At 43.8% G+C, this 20,820-nt stretch overlaps 1 protein-coding gene across 9 annotated transcripts in view; it reads right to left on the bottom strand.

Annotated features, from left to right (window-relative positions):
• The window catches only part of IQCH (IQ motif containing H), a 191,616-nt gene that overhangs the window by 51,051 nt on the left and 119,745 nt on the right, over positions 1-20,820 (bottom strand). For all 9 annotated transcript variants that reach the window (XM_045067600.1, XM_004758619.3, XM_013059473.2 and 6 more), the window contains 2 exons: positions 7,083-7,203; positions 2,899-3,185 (listed from right to left, as the gene is read on the bottom strand). In XM_045067600.1, the coding sequence (XP_044923535.1) occupies positions 2,899-3,185; positions 7,083-7,203 (408 nt within the window). The remainder of the gene's footprint in view (positions 1-2,898; positions 3,186-7,082; positions 7,204-20,820) is intronic.

The following is a 20,820-nucleotide window of genomic DNA, read 5'->3' as shown; positions in this document are numbered from 1 at the left end:
AAACATGGCTGGAAAAAATCAGGAAAAGCCACAAATGACAATCTAGAAGAATGTATTTGTAACTTGTGTAACAAAGGATAAGAGTTGCTTATGTAAAAAGAGCTTCCACAAATCAACATTTGCATTATAGTCCAGTTTAAGTGGGGTAAAAGATATGATAAGGGAATTAAGACAAAATACATAAGAAGATGATATGTATCATCACTGAAAATCAAAGAAATACTGAGGAAGACAAGATAACATTCCCCCCCCATCAGGCTGGCAAAAATAAGATGATAATACGCCAGTATCTTGACTGATACCACAAAGCATGCCAACTAGGAAAGAAACTAAGGTGCTTTCTGAAGTGATGGTACTTGCAAAATGGCTAGAGTATGCCAGTGATTTTTGCAAAAGAAATTTTCATTATATATATTATACTTATTATAAATAAAAATTTAATATATTTATTTATATATTTACTTATGTATTTATTATTTATACTTTTAAATTTATACTTTTATTATATGTAATCATATCATTTTATATATATTTGTTATATTTTATTATTTTACATATATATCTATATGTCTATATACCTATATACACTCACACTGAGCTAAATCTACTTCCCTTGTCAATGTAAAAACACCCTTTGGTGTACTCACTGAGCACTTCTTCCAATACTGTTCTATTGAAAATTGTAACACAAATAACTGTATATTCAGGTATTAACAGGAAGGGACAAGGAGAGGTCTTAATATGATAAAGTCACAGAATTATGGGTTAGTATTTATTTATCTCATCCATTAGTTGATGCCTGAATTCATTCTCTAAAATCTTGGCACCCCATCTAGTATCTGCTAGAATATCTGTTGTTCCTTCCTTCCATTCGTTCTTCCTTCAACACATATTTACTGAATACCTGCTGTGGACCAGGGCAGAAATAGTGTTGAGAATTGAGTGGGGAGCAAAAGAGACCTCGTACAAAAAAGAGAATTGAGTGGGGAGCTTACAGTCTACAAGAGGGAGGTAGCTGTAATCAGATAATCATATAAATACATTTAAAATTATAACTAAGCTAAAGTGGTGGGAAAGGAGAGGTACTTGGTGATGTAAGAACTCAAAAGAGGGAAACTAGACTTTGTCAGGGAGGTCAGGAAGGCTTCTCTAAGAAAGCATGGCTCGAGCTGAAATCTGATTGGTGGAAAGGGGGTTACTAGGTAAAAAAGAAGAGGCAAGAACATTTTGGGCAGAGGGGCAGTGCATGTAAAGGCCCTGTGGCAGGAAGTAGTATGATGAGTAAGGGAACTGAGAGAGGCCAGTGTGGTTGGAAGAGAGAAAAAGAGGGGGAGTTAGGTGAGAAAAGGCCAGCAGGGCACATGGGACCAGCCAAGGTAAGGTTGGGACTTTAATCCCTGAAGTCCAGAAGGATAGTAAGCCCAGAGACAGGTCCAGCTCTGTGTTTGAACATCCCTCTCCCTGCCATGCAATTTTCCCCATACCAGACTTGAATAAAGAAAAACCACAAGACAACAGTCCCTGTAGTTCCATCCTCCTCCTGCCCCAGGGATCACAGATTGAATCCTCCTTTCTCATGACAAATGTCTGGGGAGGGAAGCCTCCCCTGCTTCCCTGCCACCAGCTCTTTCACCAGAGGGCATTGTTTCTGTCGTCCCTCCACCCCAGGTAGATTTCTGGATGCCCTTCAGTTTGTCCTTTCTCTCTCTGCGTGCGGGCCTGAGAAAGGAATGCAGAAATGATCCAGGGCTCAGGAAGGCAAATGGAAAATGATTATTGAGCAAGCTGAACGCTGCCCAAAACATAAACTCTCACTTTGAAACCATCATCTGAATGAAATGGAGACCCATAAAACCGAGAATAATGAATATGAAACAACTAAAGTGCATTTACAATGTTGGACGGCCAGAGGATATCAGGAGAGGGAGGACAGAGGCCATTTCACCCTGTTGATGGAGGTCTGGTCACCCAGCACTTACCGAGGTAGAACTCAACGTTTTTAAAACAGAGTCCTGTCAAGTCATACTGAATCTAAACATTATAATTTTGGCGGGAGCAGTGAGAAGCAAAGCAAAAAAGGCTGAAGTTATCTAGACCATTCTACGTCAGAGCCACACAAATGCATATGAAGAATCTTACAGATGAAATATTGAATAAATAAAAGCCTGTTATACAATGATAACAACATATAGCATGTTATCTATAAAAAGTTTTAAAACAGCGAAATGAAACTATCGTTTATGGGTTCCTCCATGGGTTATCAAAGCTTAAAGATGTGGAAAGGAATCAGAGCCCAGTTATAAGCCTGTGGCTGCCTCTGGGAGGAAGAAGGGCCACATTACGAGTGGCAAGAAGTGCACAGGACTGGAGGTGATAACGGCACCGCTTTATTTCTTAAGCTGAGTGGAGGCACAGGATGCTTATTACATTACTATTATCGCCTTTTTATATTGATGAAATATGTCCATCCCAATACATTTTTAAGGAAGAAACAATGGACAACTTAAGTAGCTGGTGAACTACTGATAAGAAAAAGAATGGAAACAAGGACTCTCTTAACTCCTTTCTAGTGATTGACGTTCTATTTAAGCACAAGTTTTAGACAAGCTCAGTCCCTGGATGGCATAAAATAGTCTCATGATAAGACACAGGCAGAACCCTAGTGGGCAGAATCGAGGCCCTACTGAATGAGCTATGTGGGATGAGTTCTAGTCTTTGAAATTCCAGCAGTACCCAAATGAGAAGATCCTGGGCACAGACCCCGTAAATGCGGAATTTACAGAGGCAGCTCCTCCGAGGAGCACTGAGTCTCAGCAAGACGCTGATATTCCCTGTAGATTAGATGCGGATGGCATGGAGTCTTTACATATTTTAGTATTTCGCGAGGCATCAACTTACCTGTTGTTCCAGGGTGGTTGGATCAATAAATGTCACCAGGTCTATAGAAAAGTAACCAACCACATTTTTCATTTTACAAGCCTTTCCAATCTTGAGGCACAAAGAACAGAGGAGTTGGGGATCCACTGAGGTCTGAGGCATGGTGGTACCAGTAGAGATGAAGGGGCCTTCTGCATGGAGCTGGTCCCCCGTGGACAGCACTCTGATTTCTCCATTGGGCTCGATCAGCATGTCCACCGTCAGGTTGGTGACACTTCCTGCGGGTGGGTACGCTTCCATCGTTCCTCCTGGTGGGAAAAGCATGGAGTAGGTGAAAAGGTGGGCCCATGTGATTGTGTCCACATAGCACAGGAGGAAAAATCTCGGGCTTTGGCAGATGGACTTCGGCTCAGATCCTGCATCTGCCATGTCTTGTGAGACTTCAGGCAAATAGTTTCAATTCTCTGAACTTCCTGTTTTGTCATCTATAAAATGGGGATAATAAAACCTACCTCACCAGATTGTTGTGAATCTTAGAGATACTCTATCTATAGTATTTATTCCAGTACTTGGCATATACTAGGACTCAATGAATGTCAGGTTTCATTCACCAAGAAGACATCATAAGATCATCAAGTCTGTGCCTATTCATAACATAAACAGTGGACCCAAGGACCATAGGCAAATCCCTCAGGAGGAATGAACTGCCCGTTGTCCACGTTTATAGTTTGATGACAAGTCCTCTTTCTGTTCAACTTCACTGCTTTTTTAAAAACTTTTTTTATTTTTAAGGGTTTTATTTATTTATCTGACAGAGAGAGACACAGAGACTGAGGGAACCCAAGCAGGGGGAGCAGGAGAGGGAGAAGCAGGCTTCCTGCCGAACAGGGAGTGCAAGGTAGGGCTCCATCCCAGGACATGACCTGAGCCAAAGGCAGCCACTTAACGACTGAGCCACCCAGGCTCCCAATTTTACTGTTTTTTGAAGTTTCAATAGGTTAGGACTTTTATCCGGAATAGGAGAATACTGACTCTTATGTCAAAGCACTCCTACACCAAGTCGTCAGGCTTTTTTTTTTTTTTTTTTTAATGTGGAGTGCAGGAGATGCTGCCATTATTGAAGAAGGGTCCCTACTGATAATGAAAGCTTTACAATTAATCATACTTTCCCTTTTGCTCTGAATAACAGAAATCACAGAGGCCGACCTGATGCTCAGCCACAGCAACGATGTGAGACCAGGCTAATTTTGTGAGTCAGCTTAGTCATGTCCTTAGTCATGTCCACAGAACATACACGGCCCTGATGTTTAATTGTAGGCCCCACAAGAATCTTACTGACTATATACCTTGTATAGAAGAAAGATTTTAGTATTACTTATAAAGAATAAGATAGCATAACTTAAAAGTAAAAACAAGGAAGCAGTCCCTAGACAGGGTGGACCTTGGAGCCCGAGAGCTCCAAGACAAACTTGGTGCAGATTTCACAAATTTGTTAGGGGGTGACCTCTGCCCCCAGGCTTCAAACATCATATACGGTTAGATCCTGAGACTTCAGCAATTCCCAGATGCAGCCATCTGTTACTTTACACAAAAGGCACTTTCCTTAAGTGTCTATGTTTGTTGGGAGCCCGCCCTAAGGAAAGCTGAGTTTCAGAAGGAAAACTCATATATCTAGTTAGTATGAGATGTGCTTTGCTTTAAATGGGGCCCACTAGTGTGTGCTGCACCTAAACACAGGTTGTTGGGGAATTAGCAAGGTAAGTGCAACAAAACAACAAAATCTACAAAAAACAAACACAAATACCAATTGCATCTCTGTTGAGTGAATTAACTATGTGGCTTTAAGCCACCACCTATATTTTGAACGATGGTGCCTCCAAGAACCATATTATCCTTTCTACATCCAAGATTACTTGAGTTTGTTTTGTTTTACTTCAAGGTAGCTGATTCATAAGGTCTTCTCAGCATTATGATCATGGCTTTTTCACTGTTAACTTTTTTTCCTTTCAAAGCAATGAATTCCTTTTTAAAAAGTATATTGCCTTTGATGATAGTCCTGTGACAAGGTAGAAACTGAATGCATAGCACGTTTTGTGGCCATAAGCACACCCGAGAGAGCAGAAGGGAAATGAAACAGGAAAGAGTGGAAGGTGGTGAGACACGTGGCATGGGAGTCAGGAAACCGCAGGTGTGTGTGTGGGGAGGGGGTGGGTGATGGCCCGGCTTGGCCAGTGAGCATTTACGCAGGGCCTGCTGTATGCACTGGGCTCAGAGCCAGGCAGAGGTTTGGAAACACATGACTTCCTGGAACTGGGTTTTTGAGACGTATTAAAATTGTAGGGTCTAACTGTATTACTATTCACCATATATTTGTTGTATGGTTTTGCCCAGTGACTTCCTAGCTTTGAGCCCATCTCTCCAACTAGAAAGTTGGCTTCATAAAGCTTGTTCTGCTTCTCATAAATAGTTACTGTGTTTACAATGGCTGAAAGAAAGGAAGAAAGGGTAGAGATGAATAGGAGGTCGAGGCTCAGCCCCAGCTTATACAGCTCAGGTGAGACCGTAGCTGGGAAAACACTTTCTAAGCTACAAAGCTCCCATGACAAGAACTAGATTAGAGGACGGTTTGCAGGCTGACCTTGGATGATTTGGAAACTCCTAAGTCCTATCCTGGATGCACCTGGAGATCTTCAGGGTCTCCCTGTCCTAACAAAAAGAATCCCTTATTCTTGACCGGTTTTGTTGTAGGTACCTTATTTTCTCCCATTTATGCATATGGGAGTGACTCTGTTAGTTTTACTTCTCTGTCAGTGGGTGCATGTGGAAATTTGTAGAATCATGGAAGTTTGGATTTGAGAGCACACTGGAGATCATGCGTCATCTCCCCTTCTCCCTGCATCAGTGAACAAGCCCCTTACATCATGCTTGTTAGATCGCTGACCATCCAACCCCCAGCTTGACTAATGCAATAACAGGGTGTTCTCTACTCCCCCCCACTCCACACTGCCCACCCTGTGCCTTCCAACAAGCCACACATCTGTCCTTTCCGGTGCTCTCTCATACACCGAACTAGGGATGTGTTCCTTGATAAATATACCCGCTGGGTCCCATCAGGACTCCCCGAACAACACAGAGGTAGCCTCCGGGATGATTTGGGGCGAATCACTTAATCTTTTGTACCTCCATTTCCCCTTCTGTAAAACAAGAATGACAATGGTACCCACCTGATAGGATTGTTGGGGGGATCAAATAATAGTGTCCAGCACATGATAAACACTCCCGGTGCTCACCATGTGGTCTCCACTGTGCTGTGATCAGTCTTGTGCAGTCGTTGCCGCCCTTATCTGATGTCATGTTAGGATATTATCACATATTAATGTTAATCTAATCACCTTTAGGATCACCTGAGAGCAGTGAATAGAGTGTAAAGATACCTTCTGTGGCCTGTTACACTAGCCTCCTTGTGTCCTTCACGAGGGTAAGCAGGTAAGACTACCTGCCTTAGGCCGGAACTTCCTAAGAGGGAGGGGCCTTGCGTGGACATGTGGTCCCCACAGGGACCTCTGCAACTGGGGACAAGCATCACTCGCTCCATTCAGCCCCTCATCCACACACCCCCTCGTGTCCTTCGAGCAAAGGGTGAGTTAGGAGGATGGAAGGGCAGTGGAGGATCCTTACTTAGAAGCTGTGCCTTCGGAAGTGGGGGAGAGACCATTTCCGCTGTCTCACAAAAGGGAAGGGGAGACTAACACTTATTAAAGACCCACGCTGAGGCTGTGTGGCAGAAACGGTCACATCCATATTGTGTTGGATTCCCCCAGCAACCCCGTGAGGTTGGTAAGGGAGGAAACCAGGACTCTGAGAGTTTTAGAACCTTGTTTGAGGTTAGGGATGAGCTCCACAACCCGGTTGTTCGACTCCAAAGCCCACCTGTCAGGGGAAGTCCGAGGTGCAAAGGCAGGGTAGGGTCCCGAGCTGTGCTCACCACGCCTGCTGCACACAGCTCCCGTCCATGTCAGAGACTGGGCACAAGTTAAATTTTCAGACAAACTTCAAAAGCGAGAAGGAAGTCTGCTTGTAGGAGCACTGATGTAAAACCAACACAAGAGAGGCAAGGGATTTAAATCGGCGCGAGGTTGACCGCAAACTAGGGATTCAAGGTTGTGCGGACCAATCCTCAGTAGAAACTTTACAGTCTTATTTACCTTGACAGAGAAATGTTTGGAGGAATTTCCTCCACGTCGGGAACCGTTTCTCATTGACTGGCTGTGCGTGCTGTGCTAAAATGCCCGCCAGCTCCTCGGAGATCTTCACCAAAGCTGGCTCCTGCAGAAACAAATTAAATAGAACCACAAGCAATTTTACTACAGAAATGAAAACTGCTTGTGGAGTGATTAAAAACCAGGCCTCCAACAGGCAAAAAAAATGTGGTTACTGTTTACCCAGAGTCAGAAAGCCATTTTGAAATTTTGCTCTAATTTTCCAGGCATTTCAGTTTTCATATTTCAAAGTGATTTGGCCCCTACATTTTGCTGCTAGTCATGCCTCTTGTCTCCGAAGGGCGGCCTTCCGTCTGGACGTCAGGAAACCCGGCTGCAGACCCACTGCAGCTGACCAGCTGAGTGTCCTTGGGCAGTGGGCCTCTTCGCTCTGAGCCTCAGTTTCCCTTTATTGTAAGATGGGGCTTCGTTACCTTGTCCCTAAGATCCTTCAGATCCGAACGTTTTTTATTCTATGACCCTAACCGGGCTGACCCTGGGAGAAATTACGGGGTTAAAAGGGTCTTTCTTTGGGGGCGCCTGGGTGGCTCAGTGGATTAAGCCTCTGCCTTCGTCTCAGGTCATGATCTCAGGGTCCTGGGATTAAGTCCCACATCGGGCTCTCTGCTCAGCAGGGAACCTGTTTCCTCCTCTCTCTCTCTCTCTCTGCCTGCCTCTCTACCTACTTGTGATCTCTGTCAAATAAATAAATAAAATCTTAAAAAAAAAAGGGTCTTTCTTTGGCACTGTGTCCTTTCCCCCTTGTTGGGGGGCCTCCACATCCTATAGCCATGGGGTCAAAGCCTTAAACTTCAGGCTGATCCTATAAAGGTGGGGTTATAGGTGGGAACAGGTTGGAAGAGTGAGGTGGGAAGGAGAGCTGGCAGTCCCCGCTAGGTCACAGCCTCATCTAACTGGACCTGAGACAAGCCCCCTTACCATCATCAAATAACCCAAACCACAGAGCCCTGCGTCAAAATGAAAACAGCTGGAAATTCCCTAAAGAATAAGATGCCGGACTTTCTGATATAAAAAGCTTCAGGTTGCCAGAGTCTTTTTTTTTTTTTTTTTTTTCTGGGTAGTCTTAGTGGAATCTCTAAAAATTTTCAAATAAAAGCCATCTCTTTAGATTTTATTTCTGGCAGAAGTAGGGCAGGGCACTAGATGTAAAACCATTTGATGGGCAATATTCATATTCAAAATATGGGACGCTGACAAGTAAAACTCAGGCTTGCTTTGGGTTGCTGGGGACCTTCTGGATCTATATGTGAGTGCTCAGTAATCTGGAAGAATAGGGAAAGAATCCACCGCTTCGGTGAGTGGGGTTGAAAGGAATCTTAGAAATAATCTATATACTAATTTATTTCCAACTTCCCTGACATTAACAAAGTGGTTGTCCTTCCCCCCCACCCCCCGCCGCTCTTCACCCCCAGCTCCCTGGGATATCTGTTTCATTCTGGGTCCAGTGCCCTCTCAAAATCTATAATAGAAGACAGATATCTGAGAATATACTCTAGGCAGGTCCAAATCATCTGAATAATTTCTGAAATATCAAGAAAATCCTGGTGGGAGAGTCTCATTAGTTAGCTTAGTAAGTGCTTGACATACAAAACAAAAATACCAATGAGAAGGGGAGGGTGTCCGGCCAGCAGGTTCGGGTGAGTCACTGTGCAGGAGCTGGAGGTCTGTTCTGAAGGGCTGGGGAAGCAGGTTCAGACCACAAGTCTCTGCCTTGGGAAGTGGAGGCAGGAAAATTGCTGTCAAAGCAGGGGACATTTTGCCTTGCATATTCTGCCCCATGTACACATTTCCTCTCCTTTTCACTGGACATTGCCTCAGGCCTTCAGAATCCTGCATCTCAGTCATAAACCACCGTACACAGCGCAGAGTTCCAACGATTGGACCCCCTCATTACTCCTACTTGGAACACTGTCCCCCAAACCCAACTTTCTTTTCATTTGGCACTTGTTTCAGTTAAAAGCATTCTAGTCTACTGAAGAAGACCAAGTGTCTGTGATTTATGAGGTGCCCCAAAGCTAGGAGGCCCGGGCATGGCTGTCAATTCCCACCCTGCTCTGGGAAAGCCCATAGAAGCCTCGCAGGCCAGGCCCTTCCCCATGACCGTGGAGGCTTCTTTTCTGTTCACCCATGGTTAAAGGGTCTTCCCGGTCCTGCTTCTAAAAAGTGTTAAGACATCTGTGCCATCATCTCCTGTGTGGCTATTCATATCAAGACAGTCCAAAGAGAAAGAACTCAGTTATTCATTTACTCATGCATGTATCAATAAATTACAGGTATGCAGAGTATCGAAATCACAGAGATAGACAGTATAGTGGTCTGTCTGGGACTGGAGGCGGGGGGAATGGGGAGTTGGTGCTGCGTGGGTGCAGAGATCGAGTTTCACACCATGAGAAGAGCTAGGGAGATGGATGGTGGCAATGGCTGCCCAGGGTTACAAATATATTTATGACCCCAGGGATGTACACTTAAACATGTTAAAGATGAGGGGGCGCCTGGGTGGCTCAGTGGGTTAAAGCCGTTAAAGCCTCTGCCTTCGGCTCAGGTCATGATCCCAGGGTCCTGGGATGGAGCCCCGCATCCGGCTCTCTGCTCAGTGGGGAACCTGCTTCCCTTCCTCTCTCTCTGCCTGCTTCTCTGCCTACTTGTGATCTCTGTCAAATAAATAAATAAAATCTTTTAAAAAAATGTTAAAGATGGTAAATTTTATGTTATATGTATTTGCTACAATAAAAGCAACGGGAGGAAAAATGACCAAATGTCAGGCCTTCCTCTTAAGTAGCTGAAGTTGGGGAAAAGAGTGTCTTTGTGTTTTAGGGCGTGGAGATGGAGTGCCGTCAGTGAAGGAACAGGTGGGAACCTTGCTACCTAAATCTTCTTTTTTTTTTTTTTTTAAAGATTTTATTTATTTATTTGACAGACAGAGATCACAAGTAGGCAGAGAGGCAGGCAGAGAGAGAGAGGAGGAAGCAGGCTCTCTGCAGAGCAGACAGCCCAATGCGGGGCTCGATCCCAGGACCCTGGGATCATGACCTGAGCGGAAGGCAGAGGCTTTAACCCACTGAGCCACCCAGGCGCCCCGCTACCTAAATCTTGAAACTAGATCTCCATCAACTTGAGGATCAAGTTGAGACTCCCAGATAACGCATGAAGAGGGGCCACTGTGACTCGGCCGGTGATTCCTAATGTAGCCTCACCTCTCTCCTCTCCAGCTCCCACGCTTGCCCCAAACTCTCCTGTTTGGTCTCTTTCCTCAGCCTGCCTTCCTTCCTTTCTGCTGCCTCCTCCTCATCCCGAGTTAGTCCCAGTCACACCTCCCCCAGGAAGCCTTCTCTGTCACCAGCTGGGTATACTTTCTCTGTGCTCTCCAGCTCTGGGTGGGTGGTGGGGGTGGGGGGGGGTTCCCTCAGGGTGTGGTCAGTGGCTTTGAGGTCATTTTCCCCAGTGCTCTGCACAGGGAACACTAAATGTGGAATGAATCATGGTGGTAGTTAAACACAAACACAGCCCTGAGCAGCTCAAGTTCCAGAATAAGGGAAAATGTGAAACCACTCAACAGGCCTAACCTCCTTGCTGTCCAGGCACCACCTGGGGGGATGACCACTTAAGAACCAGCCATGCTTCCTGGGTGGATGTTATGGGATTCCCTGCCTCTGAGGGGCATTGGGAAGATAAACGAAGTGACATTTATGAAGTGTCACCTCAGATGCAACACGCTATGTGAGGGCCATTAATGAACTCGTAGGGCTGAGGCATCTGGACGCCGTGCCAACCGGCCGCCGCTGCCTCTGCTCACACAGCCAGCCATTCTGCCCGACCCGCAGCATTGATGCTGTGCACAAAGCCACAGCAAGGGGGTAATTTCCTAGAGGAAAGTCGGCTGCAGGAATCAGGAGGAGGAACCGTGTCCCATCATGAGAAATACACAGCTGAAGGCACTGCTGGGGTGGTGTTCGCTAGGGGATGCTGGGGCACATGGAGGCAGCTTGGGGCCATGATTATCTCTCTAAGAAAAAGATACGGCTTGGAATAGGGTATTAGCTCTTCAGTGAATTTGTTTGAAGGTATCTGATGGGACAGAGGAGGAGTATGCTAAGAACGGCCTTAGCACCAACGAAAAGAGAATTTTTGCCCCACCCCTACCGTGCTGGACCTGCAGCTCATATATTCAAGAAAAGGCAGCAAACTGACATTCCATGTAAGAGCTGTTTTATCTCCACCACCCCTACAAACAACCCTTCAGCTTGGAAGCTGCCTGTGCATGGGTGGGTGAGGCCCGAGCTCAGAGCCAGGCACAGAGGACTCCAGCAACGCTGTGGCGAGACAACGTGAGAGCACCCTTTTCTTGGGAGCAATGAGGGCTCTCTGATGTCAGAAGCCAGTTCCCAAGGCGGAGAGGTAGTTTCTGTTCCCTAGTGATGATCATCTTGCATAGTTAGAACACAGTTACCACATCTTCAAGAGCAGATGTTGGTAAGGGGAGATCTGTACCGATTCAGGCTTATTCCTTCAAAATGACTCGAGGACACCCAGGTGCCGGTGTACTCCCATGCACCTGACCACACCAGACAGACCTCTGCGTTCAAGGGAAGGGTCAAAGCTGTATAGAATGCTTTCCCTTGTCATAGTAGGCTCACATCCATGAGCTCATTCGATCCCTACAGTAAGACTCTGATGTAAGCCTGTGCAGTATCGCGTTCCCTGCTTTGCAAATGGGAGGCGGAAACTCTAGAATGAAGAGGCTTTTTGCATTGTCAGATTCTGTTCCTGGGTGAGTATTAACATAGCACTAAAGACAGAAAAAAATGGGAGGTTTGCAGGAAGGAGTGCTAGCTTGCTTTCTTTGCCCCCTTTTCACCCTCCTGAAGTGTGTCTATATGGGTGTGTGTGTGTGTGTGTGTGTATTTATACATATACATAAAATGTCTGTTGCAAGTCAGCAATAGGGACCTCTATCCTATAAGCTTGTGAAGTGAGTAGTTAGAAGGTTTCACTTCAAGGAGTCACATCAAGGTGGTAGACTACCCAGTCAGTGTTTCAGAGGTCCCATCACCGGCGCGGAGTAGATAATTTAGAGCTAACAACTCTGCAGGTGTGGGAAGGAAACTATGTATTTTGTGGATGATAAATGATATTAGAAAAATTCACTTTACTTTTTGAGAAAAAAAAAAATCAGAATGACAGATTTTTCTTCCATCACCATTGCACTGATTAGGCCAACCCACATTAGCTGCTGGCCTTGGTGGAACTGAGAGCTTGAGAGCAAATCCCATCCAGGAGAAACTTTGGCCCCATCTTTGCCATTGCATATGCTTGTCCCCTTTCTCCAGTAAACACAAGTACCCCCAGGGAGCACTGACAATAGTCATGACCTTGGAAGGCTCCAAGATGCCTGCAGAGCATAGCACATAGGGCCTCCCTCTGACCCACCACGGCATCCTAGATAGTCTAGTCTATCAAGCATGGACCTTGCCTCTCAGCCCACTCTCTTTTTCTATCAAGAAAGTGTAAATTTGAAGGGAGAGATATCTGTCTGAAGTAAATTCACGATCTCTCAGGGGAAGCCGCTAGCATATCCAATTTAATACTGCCCTCAATGACTAAAGCTACTTCAAACTCCAGAGAGTTAACTTTCCCAGGTAAATTCAGTACGTGTGTGTGTGTGTGTGTGTGTGCGCGCGCGCGTGTGTTGGAGAGGATGGAAGAGAAGAAAGAAGGAATACAAATTAGAACACTCTAAATATCAACCCCACCCAAACTCACTTTACTCTAGAAGCTTCTTTGCTAAATCTGCGGTGGTACATTAAGGAAAATCACTTCTTGGCTAATCACCTCCAATCTCTCACATCACACATTGGTGGTGCTCAAAAGAGAAACCAAGGGACCTAGTTGGATTGTTCTGTTTTATAAATATTTCTTCTGTCCTTAAACAGAGGAATGGAAGGTGGCCTAAGGTTAGAAGGGCAGGACAATGACTTAAAAAATGAAGCAAGACTGTCAGTGTTGAAATGGGCCGTATGGATCATCTAAGTCAGATGCCTCATGTCCCAGAAGAAGGGATGAGACTCCTGCACTCATGCGGTGAGACTGTGGGAGCTCTCTGGCTGCCTCTGACTGCTGGATGAGTCTTCTTCACCAACCCTGCTTCAGAGGGTCAAATGTGGGCACCAGGAAAGGTGGCTGGTGGGGCAAAGATGGAGATAAGGGAGGGATTCCAAATTTGAGGGCAAATTGAGAAAGGTTGCTTTGCTGTGCATAGGATGCATTTACCACCATAGGCATTTTTTAGGTGAAATAATAGCTCTCACTGAAAGCTTACCATGTCGCAGGCCTGCGCCAGAGATTTTTTTATATTTATTAACTCAAAGCTACTCTCGCAATAGATATTATCATTCTCATTTCATGTCACACAGCCATGAAGTAGCAAACTGGGATTCAAATCCAGTTGCTACCAGGACGCCACAGTGCCATGGGATCTGCTTCTGTAACTGTTACCAGCGGGCATGAATGGTCAGACTGGGTCAGATTAGATCAACCACATGATGCTAAGGCTATGCTATCAAATTAATGAAAAAGTGGTGGAGGGGACATCTGTTGGTGGCTGCCCAGCATCTTCATCCCCTTGGTCAGGGTAACAATGTCCCAAACTCCCTTTGAGGAACTGCCCCCACCTCATTCTTAGCTGTACGAGTTGATGGAGGTTGGCTCACCCTCAACTGCAATGTTCTTTCTTCCTATTGTCTCAATCGAGGACAAGCTCCAGGAGCTGCTGGCAGCCATCTTGCAACCCTGCGGACAGCCAGCCCGAGGGCGGGGCAGAGATTGTGGGCAAGGAGGAGCAGCGATGGAGTCACCAAGTCCTTCATGGTACTGAGCCACTGGATTAAGCCTTGTCCAAAGTCAGACTGGTCCTTGGATTTTCAGTTAGCTGAGATAGATAGTCAAGCCATTTTGAGTTGGATTTTCTGTTGCTTGAAGTTTAAACATTTTAAGCAGATACAAATGGGTGGTCTAAACCGTGTGCCCACAATCCATGCTGGATGCTTTCAGCCAGACAATGTTCTGATCGTCTGCGCTTTGGTTACTCTCATTCTGCAATCAGTAGCGAAGTTTTCACTCATTTCTCTCCATTAAGATCATTAGGAACAGTCCCTCTTTAGAGTGCAAAAATATGCTGAGAAGATGAAGGAAAAATGAAAATGTCTTTAGCAAGTCATAAACTACTTCCCACACCTACTTAAAGTTTAAGGACTGCTTTAATACTCCATGTTTAATTGTTAATTGAGAATTTAAAAATCAAAAATGCCAACTTTGCCTTAGATGAGATGGAAAATTATGCTGCTGTAGAAGGTAACATAATGTAAAACAGCCAACATTACCAAGGCACACAAATGTTTTTGGTATGTAAAATTGCTTTGTAAAATATTTGCTCCATCTGCTGAAAGCGGCAAAGACAATTTTCCCTTGATAGCTAATGGCCCATTTCGGCTGTGTGGCAAGTGATTCGCTGCGGTGGCGGCTCTCATTAAACAGAATGGTGAAAATGCGGTATATAATTCCATACTTATGTAGCATTATCCACTCACTGCTTCTCGAGGAGTCTGTCCCTCATTATGTGGGCCTCCACCTTGTACCAGCATGCAGGCCTAGCAGTTGATTTGACTGGAGAAGCGTTTTGTCCAACTGAGGCACATATGTTGCCCTTCCATTCCGAAGCTCTGCACAACTGCTTCACCCTTACCAGAAACACTGGAGAGGTTCCTTCCCTTTCAACTTTCCCGTACTTAAACTGCTGTTTCTTTTTCCGTGCTGCATGTTGGGGGTTGCAATAGATCAAGATTAAGTGTTTATTGAAATTCTTAGTTGAACTTTGCACACACACACACACAAGCAGGAAATTTGTCCCACACTGCGGTCCTAAAAGCCGGACAAACCCTGCCCTTGGTTCCTGGTGCAAACGTGGCAGGCTGTGATCTCTCTCTTTAACGGAGCTGTTTACACTGTGCCCTGAAATTACTCCAACATCTGCTAAAGGAACAATTAAAAATAAATAATCCAGGGTGGTTTAAAAAAAGAAGAATATGTTCACGGTTTGGGAATGATATTAAGAAGTAGTTACAGCTGCAAGTGGCAGATTTAAAAAAATATATTTTTAATGTGGGAAAATGCGTTTAAAGGGAATTGTATGAAATAGGAGTGACATCAAGTAAATACATGAGTGTTTTAAAGATGTCGCGGTCTTGTAGAGCAGAAACCGTGCAGTTTCCAAATAAACCGCCAGTGGAGGTGGCGATAATTATTATTACTGGTAATACGTCTCTTTCTTACCAGTCAGAGAAATACGGTTGGTTGAGAAAACTGCATGTGCTAAAAAAAATCTCTTTAGCTAGAAATTGAAAACGAAAGAAAACACATGTGCCCTTTGGACTCTGATTTTTCATTCAAGTGGAAGAGGAGGGGGTGGAACTTGTGGAATGAAATGAGACACCATCAGAAGGATATTTATTTTAATTTTATACAAAAGGAACGGGCAAGCGATTTACTTTTCTTAATCAGAGTGAAGAGCTGTACCTTCTTTGGTATTTCCACGCGTACGGATGGATATACTTGAGGCAGATACGGTAGCCTTATATATTTATTACTGTGTTCTTTCTACAGACCATGCTGGTGAAAATACCAGGGTAATAAATCAGTGAACTCCAAAAGAGAGGGTTTTTTTTGTTGGCACTGGTGCAATGATAGGAAAGTCCGAGCCTTCTCAAGGGCATCCCTCTCTCACCGGGGGGCCCGGAGGACAGCCGACCAGAAGCAAATGGCGCAGTCGTAGGCAGAGAGTAAAACTCATTCTGAATCTGTTCCAAATACCCATGCCTGCTCTGTGGTTTTCAGCAAAGCAGATATTTCCAAAAGAACTCCAAGGGGGACTTCCTGGATGTGAAAACACTAACCAATTCTCGTTTCTCTCATCTTTTGCTTTATTCCTTCCTTCCACGCTGTTATTGCGAAAAACTGGCAGTTAAATTCAATTGATTCAAAATATTCCGGATCCATATGGCCGCCAACCCTGGAGCTGAGGCGGCCATAGTGCCTCACTGCTGTTCTCAAGCATTTGCCTCTCCCCCAGTCCCCAGATGGTGGGAGTAGCATTTAAACCTCCTTTTCTCTGCCTTGTACAATAGACCTTGGCACCATTTCAACTGTTTACTCCGGTAATTAACAGCTCTGATACCACAACAATTACAACTCCTACACTCTCACCACAATAATGCTATGAATTAGTGAGAGCTAATGGCTGGAAGGTAGAGTGTTTCCAGACTGTGAGATCTGTGCATTTTTAGAATAAAATAAAAGGTACAAACAGCACGCTTGCAGTAGACAATGATTACCTAGTAATTAGTTTACACAAAGCTTCCTATTTAATGGCAAAACGCTGTAATTAACGTGTGACAGAAAATCAAAGGGTACTTTGTAAGCATATGAAAAATTAACACTGCAGGCCCATAGCTTTATGTACTGATTAGAAGCATATTAAATCAATAGGACACACAAACCAACAGCTTGTATAGCTGGTTATTATAGGTCCTTGGAAGGGGGACCCGGCTTTCATTTACTCGGGGAGGCAATTTCCCTTCTCCTGTCATCTTCCTCAGGCCCCAGAGAAGTACCTCAAACCCATCCCTGGCAGCTTTGTGAAAATAACCATTGAACTGGAAGAAAACATTCTAAGTCATTCTCAGAGATAAGGAAAAATATGTAAATGATTAAAGCTTTCCAATGATGGTGGTGACGTGCTGCTACACTAATTAGAAAAGACACCAACCGGAACCAGAAAATGAAGCAACTGGGTCTCAAGCTTGTGGTCAGAGCAAGCTGCACTTTGTCAGGTCAATGCCTCTTTAGTTGACATGTAGAAAATGAAAATAACTGGAATTATCTCCTACTTTCAAATGATAAGAAACCAGACTGCTGTCAAGGTTTATTCTTTAAAAGGCATTGCCTAGTAAATCAGTAGGTAGGCACAGTTGGGTGTACCACAATTGCATATCTTCAAAAGCCACAATCCTATAGAATGATAATTGGTACATAGAACACTATTCTGGAAGCCTACAAGAGGCTAAAGGACCTTCTGAATCACCAAAGGGAGATTAAATTGTACATACTTATTCAATGTTTTATGGTAATATTGGTAATAAACAGGTAGCATTTCTTGAAGGCTTATTGTGTGCTAAGGATATTGCTAGCCAATTTACAAAGGAATCTTATTTAACCCACCCCCCCTCATCACAAGGCAGGTACTAATATTATCCCTCTTTACAGATGAAGAGGTAGAGACTTGGAGACCGAGAAATTGATTGCCCACGGTTCCCCCCTAGTGACCTTGATGTGCCTGGGTTATAGAACCATGTGGAGCCAGACCACCTCCTGGTTATCCTGAATGTTCAATTATTCAGGCCAGTCTATTCCAACACTGGTTCAGCTTAAGAGGGAGTTTAGCACGTCAACCCTGAGCAGGAGACTAAAAAAACACAAGCAGAGTATGTAGTTGCATATCCAAAAAACAAGGTTTGAAATGCCCACCATATTTTTGTTGCTACATTTGATCCTGAAGTTTGGCTGGTCTAAGCTTTGTGAGAATTTATTTACAGGCTTACTGAAATGATCATGCTGCTGTATTAAGTTGAGGAAGGCATTGAAAGCTCGTCGTCCCCATGAACAAAGGGTGATGTCCAAAGCTCACTCTCATCACTCAAGAACATATATGGGTATGTGAGACAGTTGGGTTGCAAAAAGCTGGATCCTAGGAACTCCCTAGCAGGGGATCAGCTTCTTTGCAGCTCTCTGGTGTGCCTTCCTACCTCTCCGCCCTGCTGTGCTGTGCTGAAATGTTTGTGTTTCCCACATCTCTGCAGAACGCAGAAAACCTGTCCCTCGGGGCAGCAGGTCACAAGGGTAGGGACCTGGGGGAGAGAACACTGCTCAGGGATTTTCAAACAAGGGGTCTTTTCTAAATGGCCTCACCTCCATGTGGCAAGAACATTGGGCCAGGGGAGTGGGTGTGAGTTCCGGGTTAGGCACCATCATTTATTAGCTACGTGAACTTGGGCAAGTCACTTAATTACCTAAAGTATCGGTTTCTCCATCTGTAAACAGAATAACACTACTTATCATTGTGATGTGGAGGTAAATGACTAGAAACTTTAGGGTTTTTATGAGATTGAATGAAATTCAATTGAATGAATTTCAGTTCCTTAAAGGGCTGAAAGGCTTGGCACTCCCCAGCTGTCCTATAATGCTAATTATCATTATTATTGTTATTATTATTATTGAGAAATACAGGGAAATGTGAAGACTGTAACAGTGTATATCCATATATCTAAGAAAATGCTTCATCTCCAGTGTAGGCCAGCCTTCTGGCAGTTACTAAATACATAAGATAATCTACGAAGTCAAAATTTTAATCTATAAAAGAAATATAATAAACAAATAACCATTCATATGGAGTTTAATGACTAGGGAAAATTATGACCTTAGACTTTTTTTCTTCATCTAGAAAACCTAGATTTTCTAATACCAATAGGTTGTTTTTGATATAAAAGATGTAAAAAAAGGATCCCTTGCTAGTAACCAAGTAATAGCAATTGGAAGATGCCTTTTGACATCTAAATAAAAGTGCAAACAGTTCATCATATCCAGTGTTGGTAAGGTGGTGGCAAAATTAGTATGCTCATTCTCTGCTAGCAGCCTTGGAAATTGGTGCCACCTTCTTAGGAAGTAATGGAGCAACATACAGCAAGCCATTAAGCATTCTACTCCTGAGTCTTTCTCTGAAGGAAATCATTCAGCAGAAGTAAAAAGAGATGTATACAGAGACCAAAAAATAAAAAACAAATCTTTACTCCCTCCATATGCTTTCTCTCCACCCCCCAAAAGTGGGAAAGAATATAAATTTTCAAGTTAGTTGAATGGTTTAATATGTTAGAGTAAATCAATACAAGGGAATATCATACAGCCATCAATTGTGACCACTACCTATAAACGTGGAGGACATTTAGGATCTGATGTTTAAATAGCATGTATGGTATTATTGTAGCTATAAGAAATAAATGTAGCACACTTGAAAATTAATACACAAAAATGAAAACAACTAAGTTTGGGGAAAGTGATTATGTACTTACTTGGTTAAATAGTTTTTTAATCTTATTATATTATCATTTAACTTTTCTAAAAAATTATGTGCTTACAGGGTAATGGTTCTTTGGGATTGCCTAATATACCCGCTAAATTTCACATAAGCACCAAGCTCAGCCATCCTACAGCAGCTCCTGTGACCCAGAGGCAAGGGCATCTCAAGAGATGGAGGTCTTCACAATAGAGTCATGGAGTTCTAAGACACTGACTAGGTAGGTGATGATTCTCCTTCATACTTTTGTTTGCTGATTTCATTCTACAAGGAAGCAAAACAACTATCGTAGGTGTGGATGCCTTGAATTCATATTTTTAATTTTAATTTTAAGTCGTCTCCACACCCAATGTTGGGCTTGAACTCATGACCCTGAGATCAAGAGTGGCACACTCTACCTACTGAGCCAGCCAGGTACCCCTGTATTTTAGTATTTTTAAATATAAATTTTTTCCTTGGTGATCTCCAAATTAATTTCAGATGTCTAATGTACACAAAGGTATAAGTAAACATAAAACTGCTCTTGGGTGTGCTAAAATAGCAATATTTTGTAGGCACATTCAGGAGGCAATTCAATTTCCTTTTCCTCCTTTCTCTCCTAAGTAAGCCCTCGGCATCCTGTACTGTCCATCCAGGGAAATAAAGACCCAAAAAAGGGCTGAACATAGAAATGCAATAGTAAACTGGCTTAGCTCTTTACATGGAGAAACTGCTCTAGAAATACCTTTTCTTGCAAAGCAACATTGCCAATAGCATCGCCAATAGACTGGCTACAAAGCCAGTCTCGTAGGAGTGAGGGAGGGAAGATTTATCCTTTAAAAAAGGGAAGAGGGGCAACTGGGTGGCTCAGTGGGTTAAAGCCTCTGCCTTCGGCTCAGGTCATGATCTCAGAGTCCTGGGATGGAGCCCCGCCTTGGGCTCTCTGCTCAGCGGAAAGCCTGCTTCCTCTTCTCTCTCTGCCTGCCTCTCTGCCTACTTGTGATCTCTGTCTGTCAAATAAACAAATAAAATCTTTAAAAAAATAAAAAAAATTAAAAATAAGAAAGGAGAGAAAGAAAAAGAACCACAAGAAGGGTGGGTACTACAGCAAATGTCTACCTGGGTCTCCCTACACTGTCTTGGGTGAGAGTGGCCAAGAAGGCTTTCCCCTACAAGCATGCCTTCCTTTGTTTAAGCCTTTATTCCTACTAAAAGAAAAGAAATACCCCCAACTGGGGAGTGGGATGTTTGGAATGTGTGTAAGTGTGTGGATTCATTAAACCTTAACAAGCATTGAGTACTTAAGTGAGGGAAGTTTACTGGGACCTATAAAGGGAGGTAGGTTTTATCGGTTGACAGGGTGAAGAGAGAAATGTTGGTACCAAACCACCATGAAAACAAAACGAAGAGTTGAGCTCTGTTGCTGCTGTGGCCATCACATAACATCATGCTTTTCCTAAAATCACCTACATCGTCTATACTGATTTTTTTTTAACGTGACTACAG

This window comes from Mustela putorius, unplaced genomic scaffold (genome assembly GCF_011764305.1).
Source record: "Mustela putorius furo isolate JIRA1106 unplaced genomic scaffold, ASM1176430v1.1 tig00003896_pilon_pilon_pilon, whole genome shotgun sequence".
NCBI classification, from domain to species: Eukaryota; Metazoa; Chordata; class Mammalia; order Carnivora; family Mustelidae; genus Mustela; species Mustela putorius.
The sequence above is the reverse complement of the archived record's forward strand: the minus strand, read 5'-3'. Positions and strand labels throughout refer to the sequence as shown.